The 22428-nt window shown below is 33.9% G+C and overlaps 2 protein-coding genes and 1 long non-coding RNA gene across 3 annotated transcripts; 2 read left to right on the plus strand and 1 right to left on the minus strand.

Moving 5' to 3' along the window:
- The first annotated feature begins 4972 nt into the window (after positions 1-4972).
- On the plus strand, positions 4973-6031 carry LOC123887186 (mitochondrial import inner membrane translocase subunit TIM23-2-like). Its single transcript, XM_045936468.1, has one exon. It carries the CDS (start codon positions 5119-5121, stop codon positions 5674-5676), a length of 558 nt encoding a protein of 185 aa, XP_045792424.1. The 5' UTR covers positions 4973-5118; the 3' UTR covers positions 5677-6031.
- A 633-nt stretch (positions 6032-6664) lies between these two features.
- Positions 6665-7554, plus strand: LOC123885769. The gene is made up of 2 exons (XR_006801243.1): positions 6665-6955; positions 7042-7554. It is a non-coding gene; the product is annotated as an uncharacterized LOC123885769 (long non-coding RNA).
- A 5222-nt stretch (positions 7555-12776) lies between these two features.
- LOC123884488 (dihydrolipoyllysine-residue acetyltransferase component 2 of pyruvate dehydrogenase complex, mitochondrial-like) lies at positions 12777-20783 on the minus strand. Its single transcript, XM_045933585.1, has 19 exons — positions 20577-20783; positions 20337-20433; positions 19420-19496; positions 19229-19317; positions 19069-19112; positions 17851-17906; positions 17697-17771; positions 17510-17602; positions 17102-17347; positions 16924-16996; positions 15282-15379; positions 14907-14992; positions 14754-14829; positions 14156-14223; positions 14002-14068; positions 13817-13912; positions 13624-13726; positions 13423-13518; positions 12777-13180 (listed from the first exon to the last, which is right to left on the minus strand). The coding sequence occupies exons 1-19, from the start codon at positions 20607-20609 to the stop codon at positions 13110-13112; spliced, it is 1644 nt and encodes a 547-aa protein (XP_045789541.1). The 5' UTR covers positions 20610-20783; the 3' UTR covers positions 12777-13109.
- Positions 20784-22428: the final 1645 nt, after the last annotated feature.

Below are 22428 nucleotides of genomic sequence, written 5' to 3' on the forward strand. Positions count from 1 at the left end.
TCAACTCTAAAGTCCAGTCAAAAGTGACATATCAGCAAAAATGTGTCATTTCAACAACAAAAAAAAGGTCTGGGGACCATTTTTAAAGTAAAATGAAAGTACAGTGGCAAAATGAAATATTTTTAAAATACAGGGATTAAAACTCAAATGACTCGTAAGTGCAGGGACCTTATGCATATTTAACCCTAAATTAAATTTATAGTTAAATATAGTTTTTTTAGTTTCATTCTCTCCACTAATCTGCATTGTTTTTTTTTATAGTTAAATTAAATTAAATTTATTTTTTAGTAAAAATAGGTGTTAAGTCAGTTAAAATTTTAACAACCAGGACTAAAAGTATTAATGAAAAAAATGTAGGATATTTTTTCACCGTAAAAAAAATATAGGAATTATTCTTGACTATAGGATAAAATGTAGGGACTAAAAACGTATTTAACCTATTTAATTATTAACATTAAAAACATAAATTTTTAACAAACTAATTTTTCTTTTTTTTTTAATTGGGAATGAGGTTGCGGAAAAAAAAAATTAATTTTTTTTATATAAAAAAACTGATTGGTGATGTGGCAAGACAAAAAAATAATAAAAATTACACGTGGCAGTGCCACATCACTGTCATGTCATCCTATGTTAAACTCATGTGGACGACAGAGACTAAAAACATTGAGTGATGAAACTTCAGGGACTAAAAAGTGTGAAAACAAACTTCAGGGACTAAAACAAAAATTTTGTGAAACTATAGGGACCAAAAACATATTTAAGCAAGAAAATATCTTACTACACTTCACAACCACCCACATAAAAAGAAGATTTTTTTTTACAAACAAAAACAACGATATTCATTCATTCAAATTGGTAGATATTACATCAATCAAAATCATTACATATTCAAAATGGCTAAAAACTAAAAAGGATGTATCTGCGAACAAGCTCACAACATCCGAGTTAATAGCATAAAACGGCTTTATATTTAAGCCTGCAATTGATATGACGAAATACAAGTGTCCGGAATAGTCATGCCTCCGGATCTGCAACGTTGAAAATGCTAGAGTCATTGAATCTGTATTGGATCTGGATCGAAGCAAATCTGAACAAAACAAACACCGTACAAAGACGGGACTCAAAACAAACATCGTACCAAGACGAGACGTCAAACAACACCGGACAAATAAATCACAAAAATGAAAAACTTAAACGAACTACTCAAGAATATGTGAAAATCACTTATTTAAATAAAAATGTAATTAAAAAAGGATCAAGAGGGTGATTTTGGATCAAAATTGATCCTAAATCACCCCTCCTTAATCGATGAACAAAAAGAAGAAACAAGAAAATTAGGTTTTCTCTTTCTCTATACTTGTTTTGACGGGTTGTTATTATAAAAAGAAGAATCTAAATTAATAAGATTCATACTTATTTGAATATGTCGACCCTAATTGGCATAAAAGACTTTTTATGCGACACATAGGGCCAGTTTGTTTCAGCTTTAAAAAAATGGATTTTTTCTTTGTATTTTTTAAAATAGATTCTCCAATACTGTTTTTTAAAATATTACAAGTTTTATATTGGTTTTTTCTAAATTAAAACACCAATTTTGACATCATATAACATAAACACACATTATTGAAGATCAAAACATAGTCAAAATCACAAATTTTTTCAAAAAGTTGTATTTCAAAATTGATTTTTATGAAAATCTACTTGAAATAGCTTCAAAATTAAGTGATTTTTTCGAAATTTTTATATCCAATTTTTTTTTTCAATAAAATGATCAAATACCTAAAATAATATTTTAAGAATACCATGAAGGTGTGAAAACACAAGAAGGGGGGAGGGTTGAATTGTGTTTTGGCAAGTTAAAACTTTTTCAACTTCAAACACAAGTACTTAGCAGCGGATAAATAAATCAAGCACACGAAGTAAGTAAAGGAGATAGAGAGAACAACACACAAAGAATTTATACTGGTTCCTCTCACAAAACGAGAGTAGTCCAGTCCCCTTGCACTTCCAAGGGATTTCACTATAATCACACAAGATTACAAATGCTCAAGCACACAGCAAGAGACTTCTACACAATGCTCAAGCACACAGACTTCTCAAACTTAAGAATGTAAATAAAGTTTGTTGAGTGTAATACAATACTCTTAAAGAACCTTAAAGATAAAATACAATGAGTACACAAAGACTTCAAAGTATTTTGAGTAAGAATGAAATTCTTGGTTCAAAGGTTGAGAGTTTGTATAGTAAGATTGATAGCTTGTACGTGCGTGTGTTGTATATAATGCAATCCACTTCTTCTAGTATTTATATTAATGAGAAAAGAGTCATTGCACATGACCATTGATGAAGATAAGCTTGTCTTCTTGCATATGTCTTAATGCAGATTGGATGTTACTAAAACAGAGTAAGAGTTTTAGTAACTTTGACCTGGTGCAGAGAAGACTTTCCTTATTAAGCTAAGAAACCAGACAAGTCACGTTTTCTCCTAGAGACTAAGAAAAATGTAAGATGATGTTCTGATCATCTTGAGAGGTCGTTTTCTTCATTGGTAAAAGAGTTGACCTTCATGAACGAATCTTCACGCAATCCAAGATTACATTAGAGTTTGACTGGCTTCTGAGATAACAAGTCCTGAGGTCTTCAACCTCTGATGGACATAGCTTCTGATGTCTATATCCTCTGAGTCATCAAGAAACTCTGAGAGTTCATCTTCTGGCATTGCTTCAGAACTTGGTTGTACGTTAGTTCTACACACTTAAAATAAATTTTGAGTATCTTCAATTGTACATTTAATACTTTGTTATCATCAAAACCTTAATAGATTTAGGGGGAACAATTTTAAATCGATTTTCTTCCAACATACCATTCAAACAAAATTTTAATTTGAAGCTTTTTTTTTAAATAATTTTTTTTACACAAAATTATATTACACTATAAGAATATATTTTTAAAAAATCTTATAACAAACATGCTCGTAATTCGACTGTTTTAGCTAAAATAGTTTTTTTTTTGGGTTAAACACGATTATTATGAGTAGCAATGAGGATTGTAAAATAGGAACGATTTAGTTGTGGAACGAACACAATGTTAATGCAATTCAGCTGGGCCAGCAAGCATTCAATGAGTGGCAGACTTGGTTCGATGTAACCAATCTGCAACAATCGCCGGAGCCGGTACCGCAACAGGCCTCCCGTTGGATGGTTTAAGTGCAACATTGATGCGACTTTCTTTGAAAACAAAAGGGTAAGAACCTCTGCACACTACTTGTGGAACACCAATGGTTCTGTATGCCCATCCGATGGTACAATGTGCAAGTTTCTACCTTAGAAGGTGAATGTGAGATTATGCTTGATGCAGTTCAACTAACTAGGCAACAAGAGTATACTTTTTTTTTTTTTAGTGTTTCACAAACGCTAGTAAACTTTATTGATTCTAATAGTGTATTGTGGAGGAAGAGGAGGAAGAAGAAAGACATGTTACAACTTTTTTCCAATTTTTAATTTGAATCATTGGATTCTTTTTTGCCACATGTCACGATCTGGACAAGAAACTGGAAGAAACTGGAGGACATGCTAATGGAGCAGATCTGAACTCAGGTGGTTTATCATGTTTTTCTAACTTTGAGGTTATAGGTTATGTTTGTTAGACGACAAGTGAATATGGTTACTCATTCTTTAGCAAGTGCAACTATTTCTTGGACTAGTCACCATGTGTTTTGAGATTTCTCCGTCTTCTATTGATTACATGTTTATTAAATAATGAAATAAATTAAGTTTGTTTATTTTTTTTTAAAAAAAAGAGTATTAGTCTCATCTATTTAGAAAGAAAAAAAAAGTATAGTCTAACCGACGTAAAATTGACATAACCACTAATATATTGAAGCATCTTGTCGGGTGCGGGTTGAATCTCGGGTCAACATTTGTGAAAAATTGGTCATAAACAGTTGCATGGGGTGGGTGCGAGTCTCTAAAAATCTATCTCTTAGTAATTGAAATAGACTGAACAATCATTAAGATGTAAATTATTATTTTTTCTTCAGTTTCGACCGCATCTTATAGTCTTCGCTTTGTTATTTTTATTCATTTTTTTATAGAGAGAAAAATATTATATTTTACAAGCTTGTAATATGTAGATGAAAGATGAAAGAGATGTAAAAAATACTCTAATATTTTAGATATATTTTAATTTCTAATCTCATCTACTTGATATATTATTCTATTTGGATCTACAAATTTGGGGAAATGGATTGTCTCTAGTGAGAATTTCACATGAGACAATCCAGTGTTGCCATTGAAGTGCTTTTTGTATTGATTGGATTGCTTGTAAAAAATTAATGGATGACCGAGATTTTACGGGAGAAAAATTTAATGGGAGAGTATTCCTGCCCACAAATTTGAAATAAATTAACCGCATCTCACCCTCTTATTTAGTTCTTTTATCCTTTAGTGTCTTGAGTAAAGGTATTGAATTATTTGAATAATAAGAATTTCTAAATAATGGAGTTTTAGATGTAACAAAGTTTTATCAATCATCCGCATGATCCGACACCCGAACAAACCGAAGATGTAAACAATATTGGACCCAAATTAAAGTGATTACAAATTTTACTTATTTGACAATTTTCGACCTAAAACTGGTCAACATTAAACTCTATTTTTTTCTTTTGACAGTAACATTAAACTCTATTGTAGACCAAAAAACTTATAAAAAAGATAATGTTTTAATAATCCTTCTTAATAAATATTGTATCTTGATTAGTCAAAAAAAAAATTGTATGTTCATATCTTAAAAAATAAATAAATCATATCTTCATAAGATTTTTTTTATAAACTATCTTAATAAATTTATAATGATATATAAAACTTATTTATTTATAAAATCTCAAAATTAAATCGATGTATGTATTCCACCCCCTAAACATGGTCAATTGAAGCTTTTGGTCTGGGAGAACCAAACCCGGTCCATATTTCAACTTACTTTTTCTTTATTCTTTTTCCTTTCCATATAGAAAATTTCAAAGCTTGGAAACACAAAACAAAACAGGCACCGCAACTTTGCGTGCCATCACTCGATTCCACGAAACCCTAACCCTAATTTTCATCTTCAAACCTCTCTCCCATGGCGCATAACGAATCAAATTCCGATCAAAATTCCCAAACCCGATTCTATAATCCATACAAAGACCTCGAAGTTCCTATCTCTCGAAATCTCTACAAACTCCCAACCTCTCCAGAGTTTCTCTTCGAGGAAGAATTACACCGTAACCACCGTTCTTGGGGCGAAAATCTCACCTTCTACACTGGATGCAGTTACCTCGCCGGTTCAATCGCCGGCGCCGGAGTCGGACTCGTTGATGGTGTTCGATCTTTTGAGTCGAGCGACACCATGAAGCTTCGGGCTAATCGGATTCTTAACGCCTCGGGACATGCGGGTCGGACATGGGGAAACCGTGCTGGGATCATTGGGTTGCTTTACGCTGGAGTTGAGAGTGGGATGGAAGCTGTGAGGGATACTGATGATGTCTGGAATAGTGTTGCGGCGGGGCTTGGGACCGGGGCGCTTTATCGAGCAGCAAGAGGGGTGAGATCGGCTGCGGTGGCTGGTGCTGTTGGGGGTGTTCTTGTTGGAGCTGCTGTGACTGCTAAGCAGGTGTTGAAAAGATATGTTCCTATATGAATCATGATTGTGAGTGTGAGATTCAATCATTTTATTTGAAAAAATATCAATTTTGAGGGATCATTGATGTTAGGTTTAGTTATAGATTATATAGAATTATTTGAAAATTGTATGCCATATGTATTATGGTGATGGTAGTTAGCTATATTGCACCAGAATTTGTCGACAAGATACCGATACATGTGGTTGCATTCAATAATTTTGTTTTCTCAACTTACTATGGGTGTCAATTTGTTAATTTCGGTATCCAGTGTTTTTGTCAGTACTTTGTATGTAGTTAGTAATTACTGACTACATAACTTTGTATGTTAATGCTTAATCATTAGTTTAATGTCTTATTATTTTTACGACTCGATAATGTGTGTAAGTTTGTGACCGTCTTGGAACGGATGATTTAAAGTTGGATATAGCATTAGTTAATTTTTTGTTTTTGCTAGTTCTTTTTATGTGATCTGTGTAGCTGGATTAATATGTAAGGCTTGAATGGATTGTTTGATAGATTTTGCATGTGTTTTCTTTCGTGTAAAACCACTACTACTTTGCTGTTCATACTTCATTGTAGAGTTTTCTGTGGTGTGGAAGAGATTGTTGCGATATTTTCCTTTCCTTTTATTCATCACCTTCTGCCACTTGCATTTTAATATCATCTTTGCACTTTGAAGGTCGTGTATTTTGTATTTTTGTTGATCGTGGCTTCTTCCAAGTTCTAAACATATTTTCATTGTATTAATGTCTCTGTTACAAACTGTTGGTTTTGTGTCATATTTTTTCAGCTCGATTATGGGTTTCTGTTCTAATGTGTAACTTTGTGAACCGGTCTTTTAATGAGTAATTATAATTATTCAATAAAATTTGATGGTGTATATTGGATCAATTCATCTTTTGTTTTTGTTTGTTCTTTTTATGTTATTGGTGTTGCTGGATCAATATGTATGACTTGAATGGCTAGTTTGATAGAGTTTGCATGTGTTTGGTCAGAAATGAATAATCCTCTTCGGTGTAAAATCACTAGTACTTTGCTGTACATAGAGTTTTGTGTGAGAGATTGTTGGCAACTTTGTCATGGGAGTTTTTCTGGATTTTGGTTCCATTTAATATTGATCATATGCCATATTTAGGTCATGGGACAGTGAAGGTTAGTTTGTAATGGGAATTTGATTGATCATATGTCATATCCAGGTCATGGGATAGTGAAGGTGTTTGTAAGGGGAATTTGATCGATCATATGCCATATCCAGGTCATGGGACAGTGAAGGTTTACCTAACAGAAAATTCTAGGGTGAGTGACCTGCCTTTCCATGTCGTTCATCATAAGCAATTAGTTTTCACTGTTAGATTAAAATGTTACACATGATATTACTATAGATCTCCTGCACTATATTGTTTCTCCTACTCACTCCACTGTTGCAAACAATCCTCTTCCAGTCTGCACTGCTGATCCTCTTCCTGTTCTTCCTCCAGTCGCCCGCATTGACCTCTACCACCACAACAATCCATTTTAGGGGGAATGAGTGAAGGCTTACTCAACAATTCAAGTGCTTTAACTTTTATCCTCTGATTAAGATAACTTGTCTCCATTGACTTGTTCCCAAAGGTGTAGCCTAGTGGTTGGCTCGGGACACCGAACAAGTTGTATGCAGGAGGTGCATGGTTCAATCCCAACTACTAACATTTCCCCACTCCCCCCTAAACTAGTCAAATTTTCCGCTTCAAGAGTAAAATCGTTGTTATGATTAAGAGGCAATTCAGGCTTGAAGCAGATGAGAATAGGCAGAGAGGACAAAGAAACAATGCCATCTCTGTGTATAGCCTTACTACATGGGATTTGGTTCAGTTCTCACAAGAATTGTTTTGTATGTTTCATGCTTCCTTGGTCTATCTATCCATTGTCTATTGCTTTTTCTCTTGCAAGTTTCCTTCAGTTCAATAAGAAATTTTAAAGGCTAAGTCTTCAATTTGTGCTGAATTGGCTTTTGCACTTGATGTTGTGTCAAGTGGTAGAAAATTGAGGGGTCGTTGCTCTACCCCGCCAATGAGGGAGGGAGCCAAAACTAGAGAAGTGAGAAGTTGAGTGAATGATTTTAAATAAGGAGAAAACTTAGGTCAAGTACCATACATCTTTTTGGTCCTCTTCTCCACTTAAAATTTGACACATCAACAATTTTTTACCATACATCCTATGTTTCCACTTTAAATTGTTGATGTATCAAATTTTAAGTGGAGAACTTGACCAAAATGATGTAATGGTACTTGACCTAAGTTTTCTCCTTTAAAAAATCGGATAACATGGAACCTTTATTATTATTTTTTAACGGCGAATATATATTATTATTAATAACCAAGTCTCTGCACAAGACGAACAGAGACTGATTAAAGACTATAAAATAAAGAGGTCGTATATAAGCGGAATGTCAGTGAAAATACTAAATTAGACACCACCTAAAAGTGGTTCACTTTTAATCTCATTCTTAACACTCCTCAGTTTCCAAACTATCAAAGAAGACAACAACCTGATCCATAAAGATGTCATTAGACACTAACTCTCGATCTCAAATCAAAAGTGATTAGTCCATCATAATTTAAAAAACAGCTCCTCGGCTCCTTGAGTCAAGAGTTGATGGGACAATGGTAGAATGAGAACCTAGGCAGATAAGTTTCAGTTCGCAGACCGCCTCCAAACATGAAACCTTTATATCTACAGCTTTTGCCGGGTTTGGAGGTGAGGAGAGAATTTTGAAAAAATTTGGAAAGAATATGCGAAAGAAATAGATAAGTTTGGGGGAGGATGATTTGGGAAGGTTCATCCATCTTCATAATACAATTTTTTTTAATGTGGTAGAATCCAAAAATTGTATTGGAGGAGAGTTTTAAAGGATTATGTTATAATATTCTCAAATAAAAAATATATTAATAATAAATATTTATTTATCATTTTATATGAAAACACTCAAAATGTAAAAGTTTACAACTCTGTGTGAAAAGAAATTTATAAAACTGTTTATCTCGTAGTCTATTTGGGGGGATTGGTTATTATACATAAGCTATCCTTATGCACCATGCATAAGTTACTTAGTGCACCCCCCAAATTACTTGTGCACCCCCCAAATTACTAGCACACCCCCCAAATTTCTCATGCACCCCCCAAATTACTTGTGCACCCTCAAATTTCTCATGCACCCCCAAATTTCTCATGCACCCCCAAAATTTCTCGCACACCCCCAATATGACTTTTGCCCCCCAATTTTATTTTTTTTGGTCCCCTCCACATTTCTAGCCTAAACCATTTTGTTGTGGGAATGGTTTCAGAGATATGCACTCCAAAACCATTAAGTGTATAAGATGGTTTTAGAGTACAACCCTATAATTAGAATACAAACAATAATTGTGATTTGAAACCATTTAACCAACATAATGGTTTCCAGAATTTTTAAAACCATATAAACACACATAAAACCATTTTACAATACAAATGGTTTCAGTGTATAACTATCTGAAACCATTTAACCAACATAATGGTTTCCAGAATTTTTAAAACCATAAAAACACACATAAAACCATTTTACAATACAAATGGTTTCAGTGTATAACTATCTGAAACCATTTAACCAGCATAATGGTTTCCAGAATTTTTGAAACCATAAAAACACACATAAAACCATTTTACAATACAAATGGTTTTAGTGTATAACTATCTGAAACCATTTAACTGGTTTTAAATAATGATTATAATTGTACCAAAAAAAAACAATTATGATTCTAATTATAGGTTGTACTTCAAAACCATCTTATGCACTTAATGGTTTTGGAGTGTATATTTTTGAAACCATTCCCACAGCAAAATGGTTTAGGCTTGAAATATGGGGGGTTAAAAAAAAATTGGGCGCACAAGTCATCTGGGGGTGCGTGAAAAATTTTGGGGGGTGCGCTAGAAATTTGGGGGTGCGCGAGAAATTGGGGGGTGCATGAGAAATTTTGGGGGGTGCACGAGAAATTTGGGGGTGCGCGAGTAATTTGGGGGGTACGTGAGAAATTTGGGGGGTGTGAGATTAGGTGTGAGTGTGTGAGTTGAGATTGGCTAGGATTATTACATGTGGATGCTCAATCTAATGGATGTTATTGACTTATGTACCATGCATAAGGATTACACTTATGTATAATAACTTCTCCCTCTATTTGGATTGGCAAACTATACGTAGAGATACATAGTTCACACACAAAAATTAGAGTAAGAAAGGAAACAAAAGCATTTATAATTAAATGAAATAGATCGGTCCCTAATTTCTCTCTAAATAAACTCATGATTTTGACTCTAATAATCTATTTATAGTAATAATTACCACAGTAATTTAAAATAATAATAATTGTAATGTCTAGTTTTAAGTCTAGCTTCGCATTAGGGGATGATTCATAATTTTAGCTACAACATCTGCCTTCACATCGGTGAGAGCATCCTTAACTTTATGTGCAATGTCTGACTTTGCATCAATGGAAAAATCACGAGGAACATCAATATCATAACCAAATCATAATTATCTCATTAACTTAAAAATCATAATCATCTCATCAAAAACAGGTTTTAAGTTCTAAAATCTAGACTAGGTTTCAGATTCTAAAACTAAAACATGTAAAATCTTAAAATTTCAAATAATTATAGGGGTGTTTGGGTTCTAGAATCCAAGTATGTAAAATACATGTTCGAGTCATAGAACTCAAGCAGATTATTTTTGGAAATTTAGGACAGCATGAGAAGCTAAGGGAAGGCGAAAAGAAATAGTCTAACAAATAGGGGTGACAATTGAGTCCATTTATCCATATCATTCATCTAATAAATTCTACTATAAATGTACCCAATTTATCCGCTAAACAATAACTTTTCTAATAGGTTGGGTCCAACCAATTTATTTAGAGCTAGTTTATCTTTTATTTCCAACGTCAAAGTAAATGTACGAGTCATCAACATGAAACTGATCCAATAACCAACAACTCCCTATAACAAGTAAAGAGTCTATTTCGAGTCATACAGTCCAACATTCAACGATGATGATATCAAATCAGTCACAAGAATTGATATGGATAACTAGTGGCACTGACGCAAAAACCAAAACTTTGAAACCTGCAGACTTCAACAAATCCAGAAACATCAGAGATCAAAGAATGAGACACAATAAACCAATGAAACCGACAGTGATGAAACCCTTACTGGAGAACAATCCAAGAGCCACAAACAGCCCACACGGTTTCAGGTAACCCTCCAAACATCTGGAATGACGGATCGAGCAACCAGAGCCGCCATAGAATTCTGATATAAACCACCCCAACAGAGTGGGAAGGTGATGGGGAGACTGATCTCGTCGCATCACCACCTACTGAGGTTACATGGTGGATGAAGTGTTTGGTGATGGAGATGAGGCGGCAGTACAAGGGCAGCTCTCTTATATTCTTCTCTAGGTAAGTTGTGGCGGCGGTGGCGTTTGGGTTTGGGTTGAGAAGAGAAAGTTTCTTTGTGTTTAGATGGTCGTGTTTTGGATATGATTCCTCCTTATATTAAATTATTGTTGATCAGTGATAATAGTTAAATTTGTTTGTTTAAGAAAGAAAAACCAGCCAATTTTTTCATCTTAAAAAAGAGCAGTGCTAAATAACACGAAGAGTTAAAAAACGAAAACTACGAACGTGGTTACAAACCACAACTTATGCGTTTTTAGTTTATTTATTAACATAGTGATTAGTGACATAATAAGTTTCTTTCTACACAACAACAAACCACTTTGTCGGCAAACTGTATTTGATCACCGAAGCAATAAAGTGGCACCATCTCTTATCCCACTTTTTGGATAGTATCTATCAGTGCATCAAAGCAGCCACATTGTCAACTAGTGTTATAATCCAACTATAAAATTTGTTTGTTGCGGCCATTTTAGCTGTCTCATGGGTAATTCCCTCTTTGTGTGCATCTGTACGTGGATCTTTAAGATTGTTGTAAAAAAAAAAAAGAATATGTACAACTACAAGCTTGCCTTGCTACCTCTCTATCCTTTTTTTTTTTGGCTTGTAGTTGTACATATTCTTTTTTTTTTTTTTGACAATAATCTTGAAGATCCACGTACAGATGCACACAAAGAGGGAATTACCCATGAGACAGCTAAAATGGCCGCAACAAACAAATTTTATAGTTGGATTATAACACTAGTTGACAGTGTGGCTGCTTTGATGCACTAATAGATACTATCCAAAAGGTGGGATAAGAGATGGTGCCACTTTATTGTTTCGGTGATCAAATACAGTTTGCCGACAAAGTGGTTTGTTGCTGTGTAGAAAGAAACTTATTATGTCACTAATCACTATGTTAATAAATAAACTAAAAACGCATAAGTTGTGGTTTGTAACCACGTTCGTAGTTTTCGTTTTTTAACTCTTCGTGTTATTTAGCACCGCTCTTTTGTAAGAGCGAAGAACTATATAAATCTATAATAATTTTCTGACAGCAAAACTAGTCTCTAACAAAAAAAAAATTAAATTATCAAAAAAAATAAATTAAATTAGTTCATGATCCGTTAAAAATTATAATGAGTGATTGAATTAGATGGTAAAAATTGTAAGAGATAAAAAAGGATATTTATTCTGTTTTTAATTACATGTTATTTACAGCTCAACATAATTATTTTACAAAGTTAGACTTCCTCTACACTCTACTACTGGCCGGCAAAGCGCCACAACTGCACGCCACCGCGAAGTCTCCATAGACCCACCTTGTAGGGTCATTGGATGGATTATAATATATTTAAAACAAAACCTTTAATTGTTTGTTTAAAGAATGTTTACATCCATCTATTATTATCCAAAACAAACCTAGTTCACTTTGTATGTTTGCATCTACTAATTTTCCAATACGATGACCCCATGCATACAAGGATTTTGATTCCTGAGGGAAACAATTTTTTGCAAGACTTACCTTATAGCTGAACTCTACATTACCAAGACCCTTTTCCCCTAGAAATCAGATGGCTAATATAAAAATAAAAATACAAGGGCTAGTTCAATCAGATAAAGACTAGTTCTATTGACATATAAGGTATTTGTCAATGAAACATAGGTTGAGATGCCAATAAAATAAATGTGTTCTTTCAATTATTCACACCATCTAACAAAAGAAAATGTTAGATCCTCATCTGCTTGTATAACGGGGCAGCATTTTTGTCTTATGACACGATTTCAGGGCTCAAAATTCAATGCCTTATCTACCCTCTCACTTATTAAAAAATTACAGATTGCAAAATTTATTTTAAGAGAATAAATACTTAAATCAAAAATTGGTCAGGGATACAATCAACCAAACCCAAATGGGAAATACCAGGTGACCAAATCTCATCCCCGGCCTACAATATCACTCGAAAAAAGGAATTGAGTACTTCATCGGAGCCTTCTATTTACTTTTACAACAGCATGGTTTCTGGGTTCTCAATATAGCCCTTGAATGCTTTTAACCATTCCGCACCAATCGCCCCTGAACAGAACAATGAAGTGTATTGTTAGTATGTTTCATTGAGTGAATCACCATTTGGTTATTAAATTCTTGGAATCGGACAATTTAAACAGTAAGCAAGTAATCTCAGTCATTGGTCAATAAACCAACAGTTGATATTCCAACTTATTCACCAACGGTTGACATTAAAAGTGAATAGTATACATTAAAAGTAAATAAAAAAAAAGAAGCATAAGCAACAGCATAAGATTAAGTATGATTACCATCTATTACTCGATGATCACAACTTAGGGTCACAGCCATGAAGGAAGCAAACTTGAATTCTTCAGCACCCGAACCTGGAACGACCCTCCTCTCAGCTGCTCATGAGGAAACCATGCAGGAAGATGATCATTATGATAAACATGAACACTGAATGCAGAAAATAAAAGAAATAAAGAGGAAAAGTCACTAAATTTTCTCACCAGATCCAACTGCAAGAATGCCAGATTGAGGAGGATTGACAATGGCACAGAACTGTTTGACACCGAATGGCCCTCCCAAGTTAGACACTGTAAATGTACCTCCCTGCAGTGTATATCAACCAAACAATTCATAAACTAGTACAAGACTTCGTCATTGTCAGATGAATAGGAATGAACATAAGACTTCAATAACCTCATAATCTTGGGGTTTCAAGCTGTTTTCTTTGGCTTTCTTTGCCAACTGTTTCACCTCTTCACCTATTGTAGAGAGACCTTTCTTGTCTGCATCCTGCAAATATTGTTATGAATACAAAGTTGAGTTAGAATCAGTAAAAGCTGTGTATGTCTTTGAAGTGTTAGAAAGAGGCCCTCACTCACCCTGACTACTGGAACAAAGAGTCCATGATCAGTCTGCACGGCAACATTAATATTCACATTATGATACCTGCACAAAAATATAGGAACAAATATTACACTTAAGGTTATTCACAAATTAGATGGCAATCGTTACATTTAAAAATTGCTAACATACTGGCGAATATAGTCATTTGTCCATGAACTGTTACACTGAGGAACTTTACGGAGAGCCAAAGCAGCAGCCTGAAATAAAAAAGACAAGAATCAAACTTAGTTATCTGTACACGATAATCTCTCCTTCACAAGACAGATGGTTTGAGCTAAAGAAGTCTCTTTTGCAACTTATGAGACAAATTGAAACTCAGATAATTGTGAAGTCCCTCTTAAAAGATGAACAATGATTTAACATTTTTGGGCTAAAATCAATTTCACACTACATTGCATTGTGCGATGCGATTTTCGCAGCTGATTAATAACCAGCTGTGGTGAGATAAAAAACTAGCTTCTCTATTGACAATGTGCGCACAAACTAATTCATGGAGTTCTACGACATCATATGCAGATAAAGAAAAGGAAAAAAGATTTACAATTTTTAAAGGAGCTAAAAAGAGAGAACAACGATCAGAAATCTAACCGAGCAAACACTTGAACAAATATGATGTATGTTCATCAAATATGATGTCCTTCACTAGTTAATTAAACACCTAATTACCAACCAAAACACATGATAAAAGGAAGACACCCAGATATTTTGGTCAAAGAAAATTTGATACCTTGATTACAAGGTCATTTACTGATATGCGGGAACCACCAGAGGCTTCCTGCAATGAATTGAGTTGGGCACGCAAGCTGCAGATAAGGAGTTTTAATTATCAGAATTATTTGTATCATAGGTAAAATATATTGATAATAATGGAGAAGCTCACCTTATGAGTTTGTCAACACATGTATCTACAGTCAAATAGTAATGAGGAATTGTTTGTTTTGATAGCAACAAACGTGAAGCTGTGACCTGTCAAATATATAAAGTTAGTTTCAAAGAAAAAACACCACTTATTTATGCATGCACAACACACGATATATTAAGATCAGGATAATACATTAAAAAATACAGAAAGGAAAAAATTTATCCGGTAATATTGAGCAAGACTATCAAGAAGCATACACAATATTTGTTCACAAATTGAGAACATATGTGGCATGTTCCTAAACAAATGGTCTTTGGTTCATGTGGGAAACAAATTATCATCAAAGATAAATTTTAGAAATATAAAATTGCAAAGACTTGTTTGATAAATTACCTTCCTTATCTGAGAGACAGGAATGTCGGTATAATCCAATGCTGCATCTGTTGCAGCCTTGGCCTTTGAGGGTGCTGAAACTTCTTTGGCACCAGAAGCTGCATCAGATTAGATGTTGGCAAGGGTTATAATATATAACCAATACAATAAATGAATCAACTAAGGATGAAAGTGATTACAGGCATAAGGCTGAAATAGTGGCCTAGATGAATCAACTAAGCATGCACAATTTTTTATTACAGATTGTTATCGGAATCTTGATCCAGATCCTAAAATCCTACGATTTTTTAGGATCTTGCTCACCCCCAATGATCCGGATCTTGTGTAGAATCCAGAATGAAGGAAAACCGCTGCAAAATCATGTGAAATCGTGCGATTCTGGACAATTCTACATGATCCTGGTAGAAAATTCTGGGCCGTTTTTGCTTGGGTCAATTTCGAATCAATTATATAAAAATGACAAAAACCCTAATTTTTTATTTTTTCTAATCCTCTAACAACCGACTGCCTTCTCTTCATCATCAATCATCACTCTGTTTTCCTTCCTTCTCACTCTGTGTTGCTTCCCCTCTTGCTATGTTTTGCTTCCTTCTTGATCTGTTTCATGTTTAAGATTTGAGACTTTGAGTAGTTTATGTTTAAGATTGGAGACTTACTTTATGTTTAACATGTAAACTTATACACTATATAATATATAATATATATTATTATTTTTATTTTCGTAGGATCTTACTAACTTGGTTGCGATCATATGTTTTACGATCTTGCTACTGCCTCACGATCCTACAAAATTAGTAGGGTAGGATCTCCGATCTTGGTTGGGATCTTAAGTTTTACGATTTTTCTACCCCCTTTTGATCTTAAACAAGATCCCGTTTGCTAAAAAACCACAGAAAGCAAGTCCCCACTCTTTTGGGCTAGGAACTGGATATAGTTGACCAGGTTAGATACACATTAAAATAACGGGAAACAACAGAACACACGTAGTTTTTCATGTATTTTTGCTTAAAAAAGCCCTACACCCAAGTCAGCAGATGGCCAACCTGCGCCGAATGCTATCAGATTAACATAAAATTGAATTGAAGGTACAACATGAAGAAGTATTGGTTGATACAAGGGAAGATTCTTCAGGTGAATTGGAGGTGTTGGTAAAATGGCTTCATTTATCGGATTGTGAGAATAGTTGGAATGCTGCAGCCGGCATCCAAGAAGCAATCTTTGGTATCCAACTAGAGGACAAGATGATTCATTCTTTGGGCGGGGGGCCATTGGTAAGAAGCAGCATTCAACATGGACATGTGACGAGATAAGGAGAGCAGAGGATTACAGCCTCTGAATAAGTTAAGACAATTACACAATGCAACAGCAAAGCTAACCAACTTTTAGTTGAGATGGTAAGTAGAGGAAATTAAAAGATGAGAGGAACGAGAAGAGGCATTAAGTGTAGTCATTGTGGTGGGCGAGTTCTGCTACATACACGCTGCAAATTTGGGAATCTGGGTTCAAAAAAATTTGAAACTTGAACTCAATTGTTTTTCTGATCCGGTTCTTATCAGAAAGGATATCCTAGAACTAGCAAGAGAGACAGGAATAAATGGGGAAGCATTTGTTTCTACTATACTATAGAAAAATAAAATTATACCCAAGTAATCGTCAATGTCACCCTTGACAATGAGTCCATCAGGTCCAGTTCCTTTAATGCTGGAGAGATTCACCTACATACATGTGGTAAACAGGTTATGTAATGTCATAAAAATGGCTTAATTTAGTTCGTTAACAGAAAGATCTTCAACCATGGAATTTAAGTATTAGTAACTGACATTTTTCTCTTCAGCCAACTTTCTCGCAAGGGGACTAGCAAATATGCGATCTCCAGATGAAGGTGGTGCACTAGGTTTGGAAGCCTTTGGCTCAGGTTCTCGGGCAGGCTCCTCTACCGCCTCTTTCTTTGGGGGAGGTGGGGCAGATGATTCTTTGGCAGGGGGGGCACTAGATTCAGATGCTGAAGGTTGGTAATCTTTAAATTTTGCAATGTCCTCCTCATCTTCAACAGTTACAGCAATTACCTATGAAAGAAATTCTTTCTGTTACCAACATGGATACTTTTCATAAGAGAATATAGTTTGGAGTGTAAAGAAAAAAATATTCTGGTAAATTCAAACTGTGATAAAGAGCCATTTTTAAGTAAGAGAAAAAGAGAAGTGGGGAGAGCTAGACAATATCAATACCTCACCAACTTTAATTTCTTTCTCTCCCTCCTTACGTACTATTTTGGCCAGATAACCTTCCTCCATGCACTCCATTTCAACTGTAGCTTTATCCTTCATTTGCAATACAAATTATACATCATTTAACACAATAATTTAAAATGTGATATTTTATATGCAATGTTTATCACTGGTACAAGAATCATACAGTTTCAACTTCACAAAGCACTTCACCAGGAGAAACTTTATCACCTTCTTTCTTCAACCATCTTGCAATGTTACCCTGCATATCATTGGGAATCAGTTAGAGTAAACCATTAACCACTATATGACAATCTTACGGGATTCAGAAATGTACAAACCTCTGTCATTGTAGGCGAGAGAGAAGGCATTCCAATTTCCTGGTGTGGGGGGAGATCTGAAAGATATTCACCATATTTGGTGATGAAATCATTAAGCACACAATCATTGATATTCCCAAAATTTACTATTTATTTTATAAAAAAAAGAGAGAAAAAGTAGGGATTAAGGAAAAAATCTACAATCCTCGTAACTTTTGGAAAAATACAATTATTTTCTCCAAACAATTATATTTTCAGGTAACAACCAAGTACATAAAGTAACCTCTCCCTGTAAGGGGCAGGTACAAGATCCAAACAAGATAAATGATGCAGCAGTGTAGACTTGGCATGGAGTAAAAGGTCCCATAACAGTGAACAGTTTAAAATAAAGCTTTACATAAATGCATTCAAGAGGTGTGGGACTATTTTTGCATCTAAGGAGAGTTGGACATTGGCATGGTATTAAAACATTAATTACCACGTTTTTAAGAGCCTGAATCTTCTACTATATTCTTTGAATCTTTGTAAATTAGCTAAATGTAGCACAAGGTATAATAGGTATGTGGATTATCCACGCTTCAAGCTCAGAGTTATAATGCAAGGTAGCATGTTAAAGATATCAAATTATCACGTCTACATAACAATTTAAGCATTTAGGAGAATATCCTCCACAAACCATGACACTTATTAAGGGATACTTAATATATTGTCAAAAAACACCCATTAAAAAGCCTCATAGCTCAAGTCAAACCATTGTCAAGAACACTAGTCAAAAACTCATACTGATTTGCTCAAGTAGCTCAGCATTTGCAGTCTTTCATTGAGCAGAGTTTCCATCCTATAAACTATTTACAATAGCAACAAAACTAACATAACAGGTCAAAAGATGCAGTGGTTTGTTGCAGCCTGCCCAATAGTGTTTTGTGTTTAATGCACACTTCTATTTAGTTCGAAGTTTCTTTTTGCCAAACTGCAGAACAGAACTTTTAGAACTGCAGTGCTGTTGACACTTAGACATAAATGTGTATTGAAAGCAACATTTGGGTGAGGCTTCTCACCCACATGGAAAATCCTAGATCTTTAGATGGTTCACTCAAAAGCAAAACATTCAACTGAATATAAAACCATAGAGGAACAAAAAAAAACATGTATATTTCAACCAGGGTAATAAGATATGATCATGAAATGTCAAATGACATGGAGGGAAAAATATCAACACCAAAGAACCATGAACTGTACCTGAAGCTGATGCATAGCCTCTCCTTGACATAACCTGTGAATTTCTTTTGAAGGGCATGGTAAAATGAAAATGAGTAAGTTACAACATGTAATCCCATATTAAAGCAAGACAAATACAGGAAAACAACATAAAAATTTGACATAATTGAAAACAACTTACTGTGAAATCTCTCCATTCAACAACGACTCCCTCATGTAACCCCTTTTCGTGGTGGACATGTTTCTCTTCTGTACACCAAAAGATGATTTCTATGAAAAAGAGAATATGGGTCAGCCGAGAAAAATAGCTCACGGGGAGGGTGTAAAAAAGCAAGGAATAGATTGGCACTCATGTAAATGAGCTCTACTCACAGTAAAGCTGGGAGCTGATTCAGAGACACGGTTTCTCGCTGAAGACTCACAATCTTGTAATCGAGTTTTCCGCACATCTAAACAATAACCAACTATAATTATAAATTCATACATAAAATAAAACATAGAGAAGATGAACTAGAAATAGCATCATGCACAAGGTTCCTACACAATATTGCCAAAAGGTGATAGTATATTAAAACTTAAATCACTGAGGGAATGTTTGGATAAACAGCTTATTTGCAACTTATTATAGTATAAATGATTATCATGATAAGTGCTTATGCAGTTATGCATAACCTATTTCTATAACTAAAGATAAAATAAAGTTAAATTGTTTTTCGTATTAGCTATAAGCTAATTTCATAAGTTATCTTGGAGAACTTATGAAAATAAGCTGAAAACATTTTATGAACATGAACTAGTAATGAAAATAAGTTTTTTTCATAAGTTCTCCCAAATAGTCTCACAAAACGTACGCCATTAGATAAGCTGTATGAAGCAAATCCAAACAAACCCTAATTGTTTTCGTATAATCTATAAGCTAATTTCATAAGTAATCTTGGAGAACTTACAAAAAATAAGCTAAAAACATTTATGAACATAAGTTTTTTTCATAAGTTCTCCCGGACAGTCTCGCAAAACTTATGCCATTAGATAAATTGAAATAAGCAAATCCAAACAAGCCCTAACTATTAATCTGACTACTGTCAATGCATCTATAGCAAATTAAACATTTCAAACGTTTCCCTTTAACACAAGACACATAAAATTCATTCCAACTAAAAACTTGCTAAAGTTTTAATTTTTTATTATTTTTTTATAATATGATATGATTATAACAAACCCAGAATATGAATTTCCCATTCAAATTTAGTCACAGTCGATATTAATAAACAATAAAAAAGAAAAAGTACCACGATTTCGGTTGATAGATGAAGGTTGAACATCGCTGCAAAACCAACGAATCAAAAGAGCACGGTCCTGGTGTAACAAGCTCGAAGCATTTCGTAACTGCAATCATATCATATAATACAAAAAAACAAACTTTAAATCAAAAAAATCAAAAAATAAATCAAAAAATAAATAAATATGAATTCGATGGAAAAAAAGAAGAAAAAGATGAATATGATAAAGAGGATAATTGAGGAAGCAACCTTTTTGGAGTGATTGAGTAAATGAGAAGCCATGTTATTGAGATTTGGGGAAAAAAGTGGAGAGGAAGAAAATTAGGGTTTGTGGTGTGAGAGATCGGATCAAGTAAAAGATGGAAAAGGAAATGGCATGGCAGCAGCTACCGGCAGCATACCAACCCAGAAGAATATTTATTCTTTCTTTCCTTTTTTAATTTTATTCTTTTCCTTATTTGTTTTATTTTATTATTTAATTGTAATAAATTCCTGCAAATTATAAAATAAAATAAATCAATAAATATTATACTTAAGGTTGTGTTAGGGTTAATAAAAAAAAAAAAGAAAGATTGTGTTGTGTTATGTTGTTTCTTAGAAAAATAAATATTGTGTAGAGTGAGAATAGTTAGGGATTGGAAAATAATTTTGTATAGAAAATATATTTTGTAATCAATCGTTAGTTGGTTTATTAGTGATTGACACTGAACTTTGTAGGGAGGACCGCAATTCGATCTCATGCAACTGCGATCGGGAGGGGCTGTAACCACTTAATGACAAAACTGACCCCCAAAACCAGGTTAAACTGGTGGTGAAAACCAATATATATATTTTGTACGACTTACGTATAAATTAAAAAAAAAAATCATATAGAAATATATCTTGTATGACTTACGTAAAAAAAATATAATAAATTAAATGTATTTAGGAATATTTAATTTCGCATTTGTAGCAAACCGTACTTTAAAGTGTGCATCTAATATTGTTTTTTATTTCTCAATCTTAAAGAAATTTAGTGCAAAGTTGCGACCTCCTAAAGCTCCCCGTGTCAAAGAGTTCATCTGGCATCCTCCTCCCTCCCTTTGGGTTAAATGAACACTAACAAAGCTTCAGTTGGTGTCCCTGAAATGGCTGGTTATGGTGGAATTTTTTGAAATTCTAGAAATGTGCATTTGCGAAGTTTTGCTTTGAACATTGGTGCGAGTAATGCTCTTTTAGTGAGTTAAATGGTGCCATGGTAGCTATTGAAGTTGCTGCCTCTAAAAATTGGTCTAATTTGTGGTTAGAATTGGATTCTGGATAGATAATTTTGGCGTTTAGAAAACCTTCCATAGTCCCTTGAAAGATTAGAAACTGTTGGCTTAATTTTTTGCATATTGCCGAGTCCATGAGGTTTACGGCCACCCATATATATATATATATATATATATATATATATATATATATATATATATATAAAAGGGAACCATTGTGCATATATTTGCTAGTATTGGCCTTAGTGTCCAAAATTTCACTTGGTGGAATGAGGTTCATATAGATATTAATATGGCTTTTGCTAGGAATTTTATGGGTGATCCTTATCATATATTTGTTTACTTTAATCTAGTGGTTTTGATTGATGTCCCCCCTTGTCTTTCCTTTAAATATTCTCTTCATTTTATATATACTCTCTCCGGTCTTAAATATAAGAGAAAATTTACTTTTTAAATTAATTAAAAATTTAATATATTTGATTCATAATATGAACTAGATACATGAAATTCTCAATGAATTTAAAAAATATTTTTTCTCTTATATTTAAGATCGAATGGAATATATCCCTAGGAATGTTTTTGCATTCCTTTTTTTGCAAAAAAAGAAAAATAAAAAAAATTAGGTCTTTAAATTTTATAGATAATAAATAGGTCTTTAAGTTTCTAACTTGTTACATTATTACCTTTCTTTCGGTTATCCTTCATTCGAGCTCGGCCTAAACTGTCTAGTCCTCACGATTCATATCAGATAGAACGTTAAATTCATCATTGTTAACATCAGAATTAACATTCACGTTAGCTTTTTATAAACGTAGGATAACATGAAGAGTAACAATACAACAAGGTAG

This window comes from Trifolium pratense, linkage group LG5 (assembly GCF_020283565.1).
Source record: "Trifolium pratense cultivar HEN17-A07 linkage group LG5, ARS_RC_1.1, whole genome shotgun sequence".
NCBI classification, from domain to species: domain Eukaryota; kingdom Viridiplantae; phylum Streptophyta; class Magnoliopsida; order Fabales; family Fabaceae; genus Trifolium; species Trifolium pratense.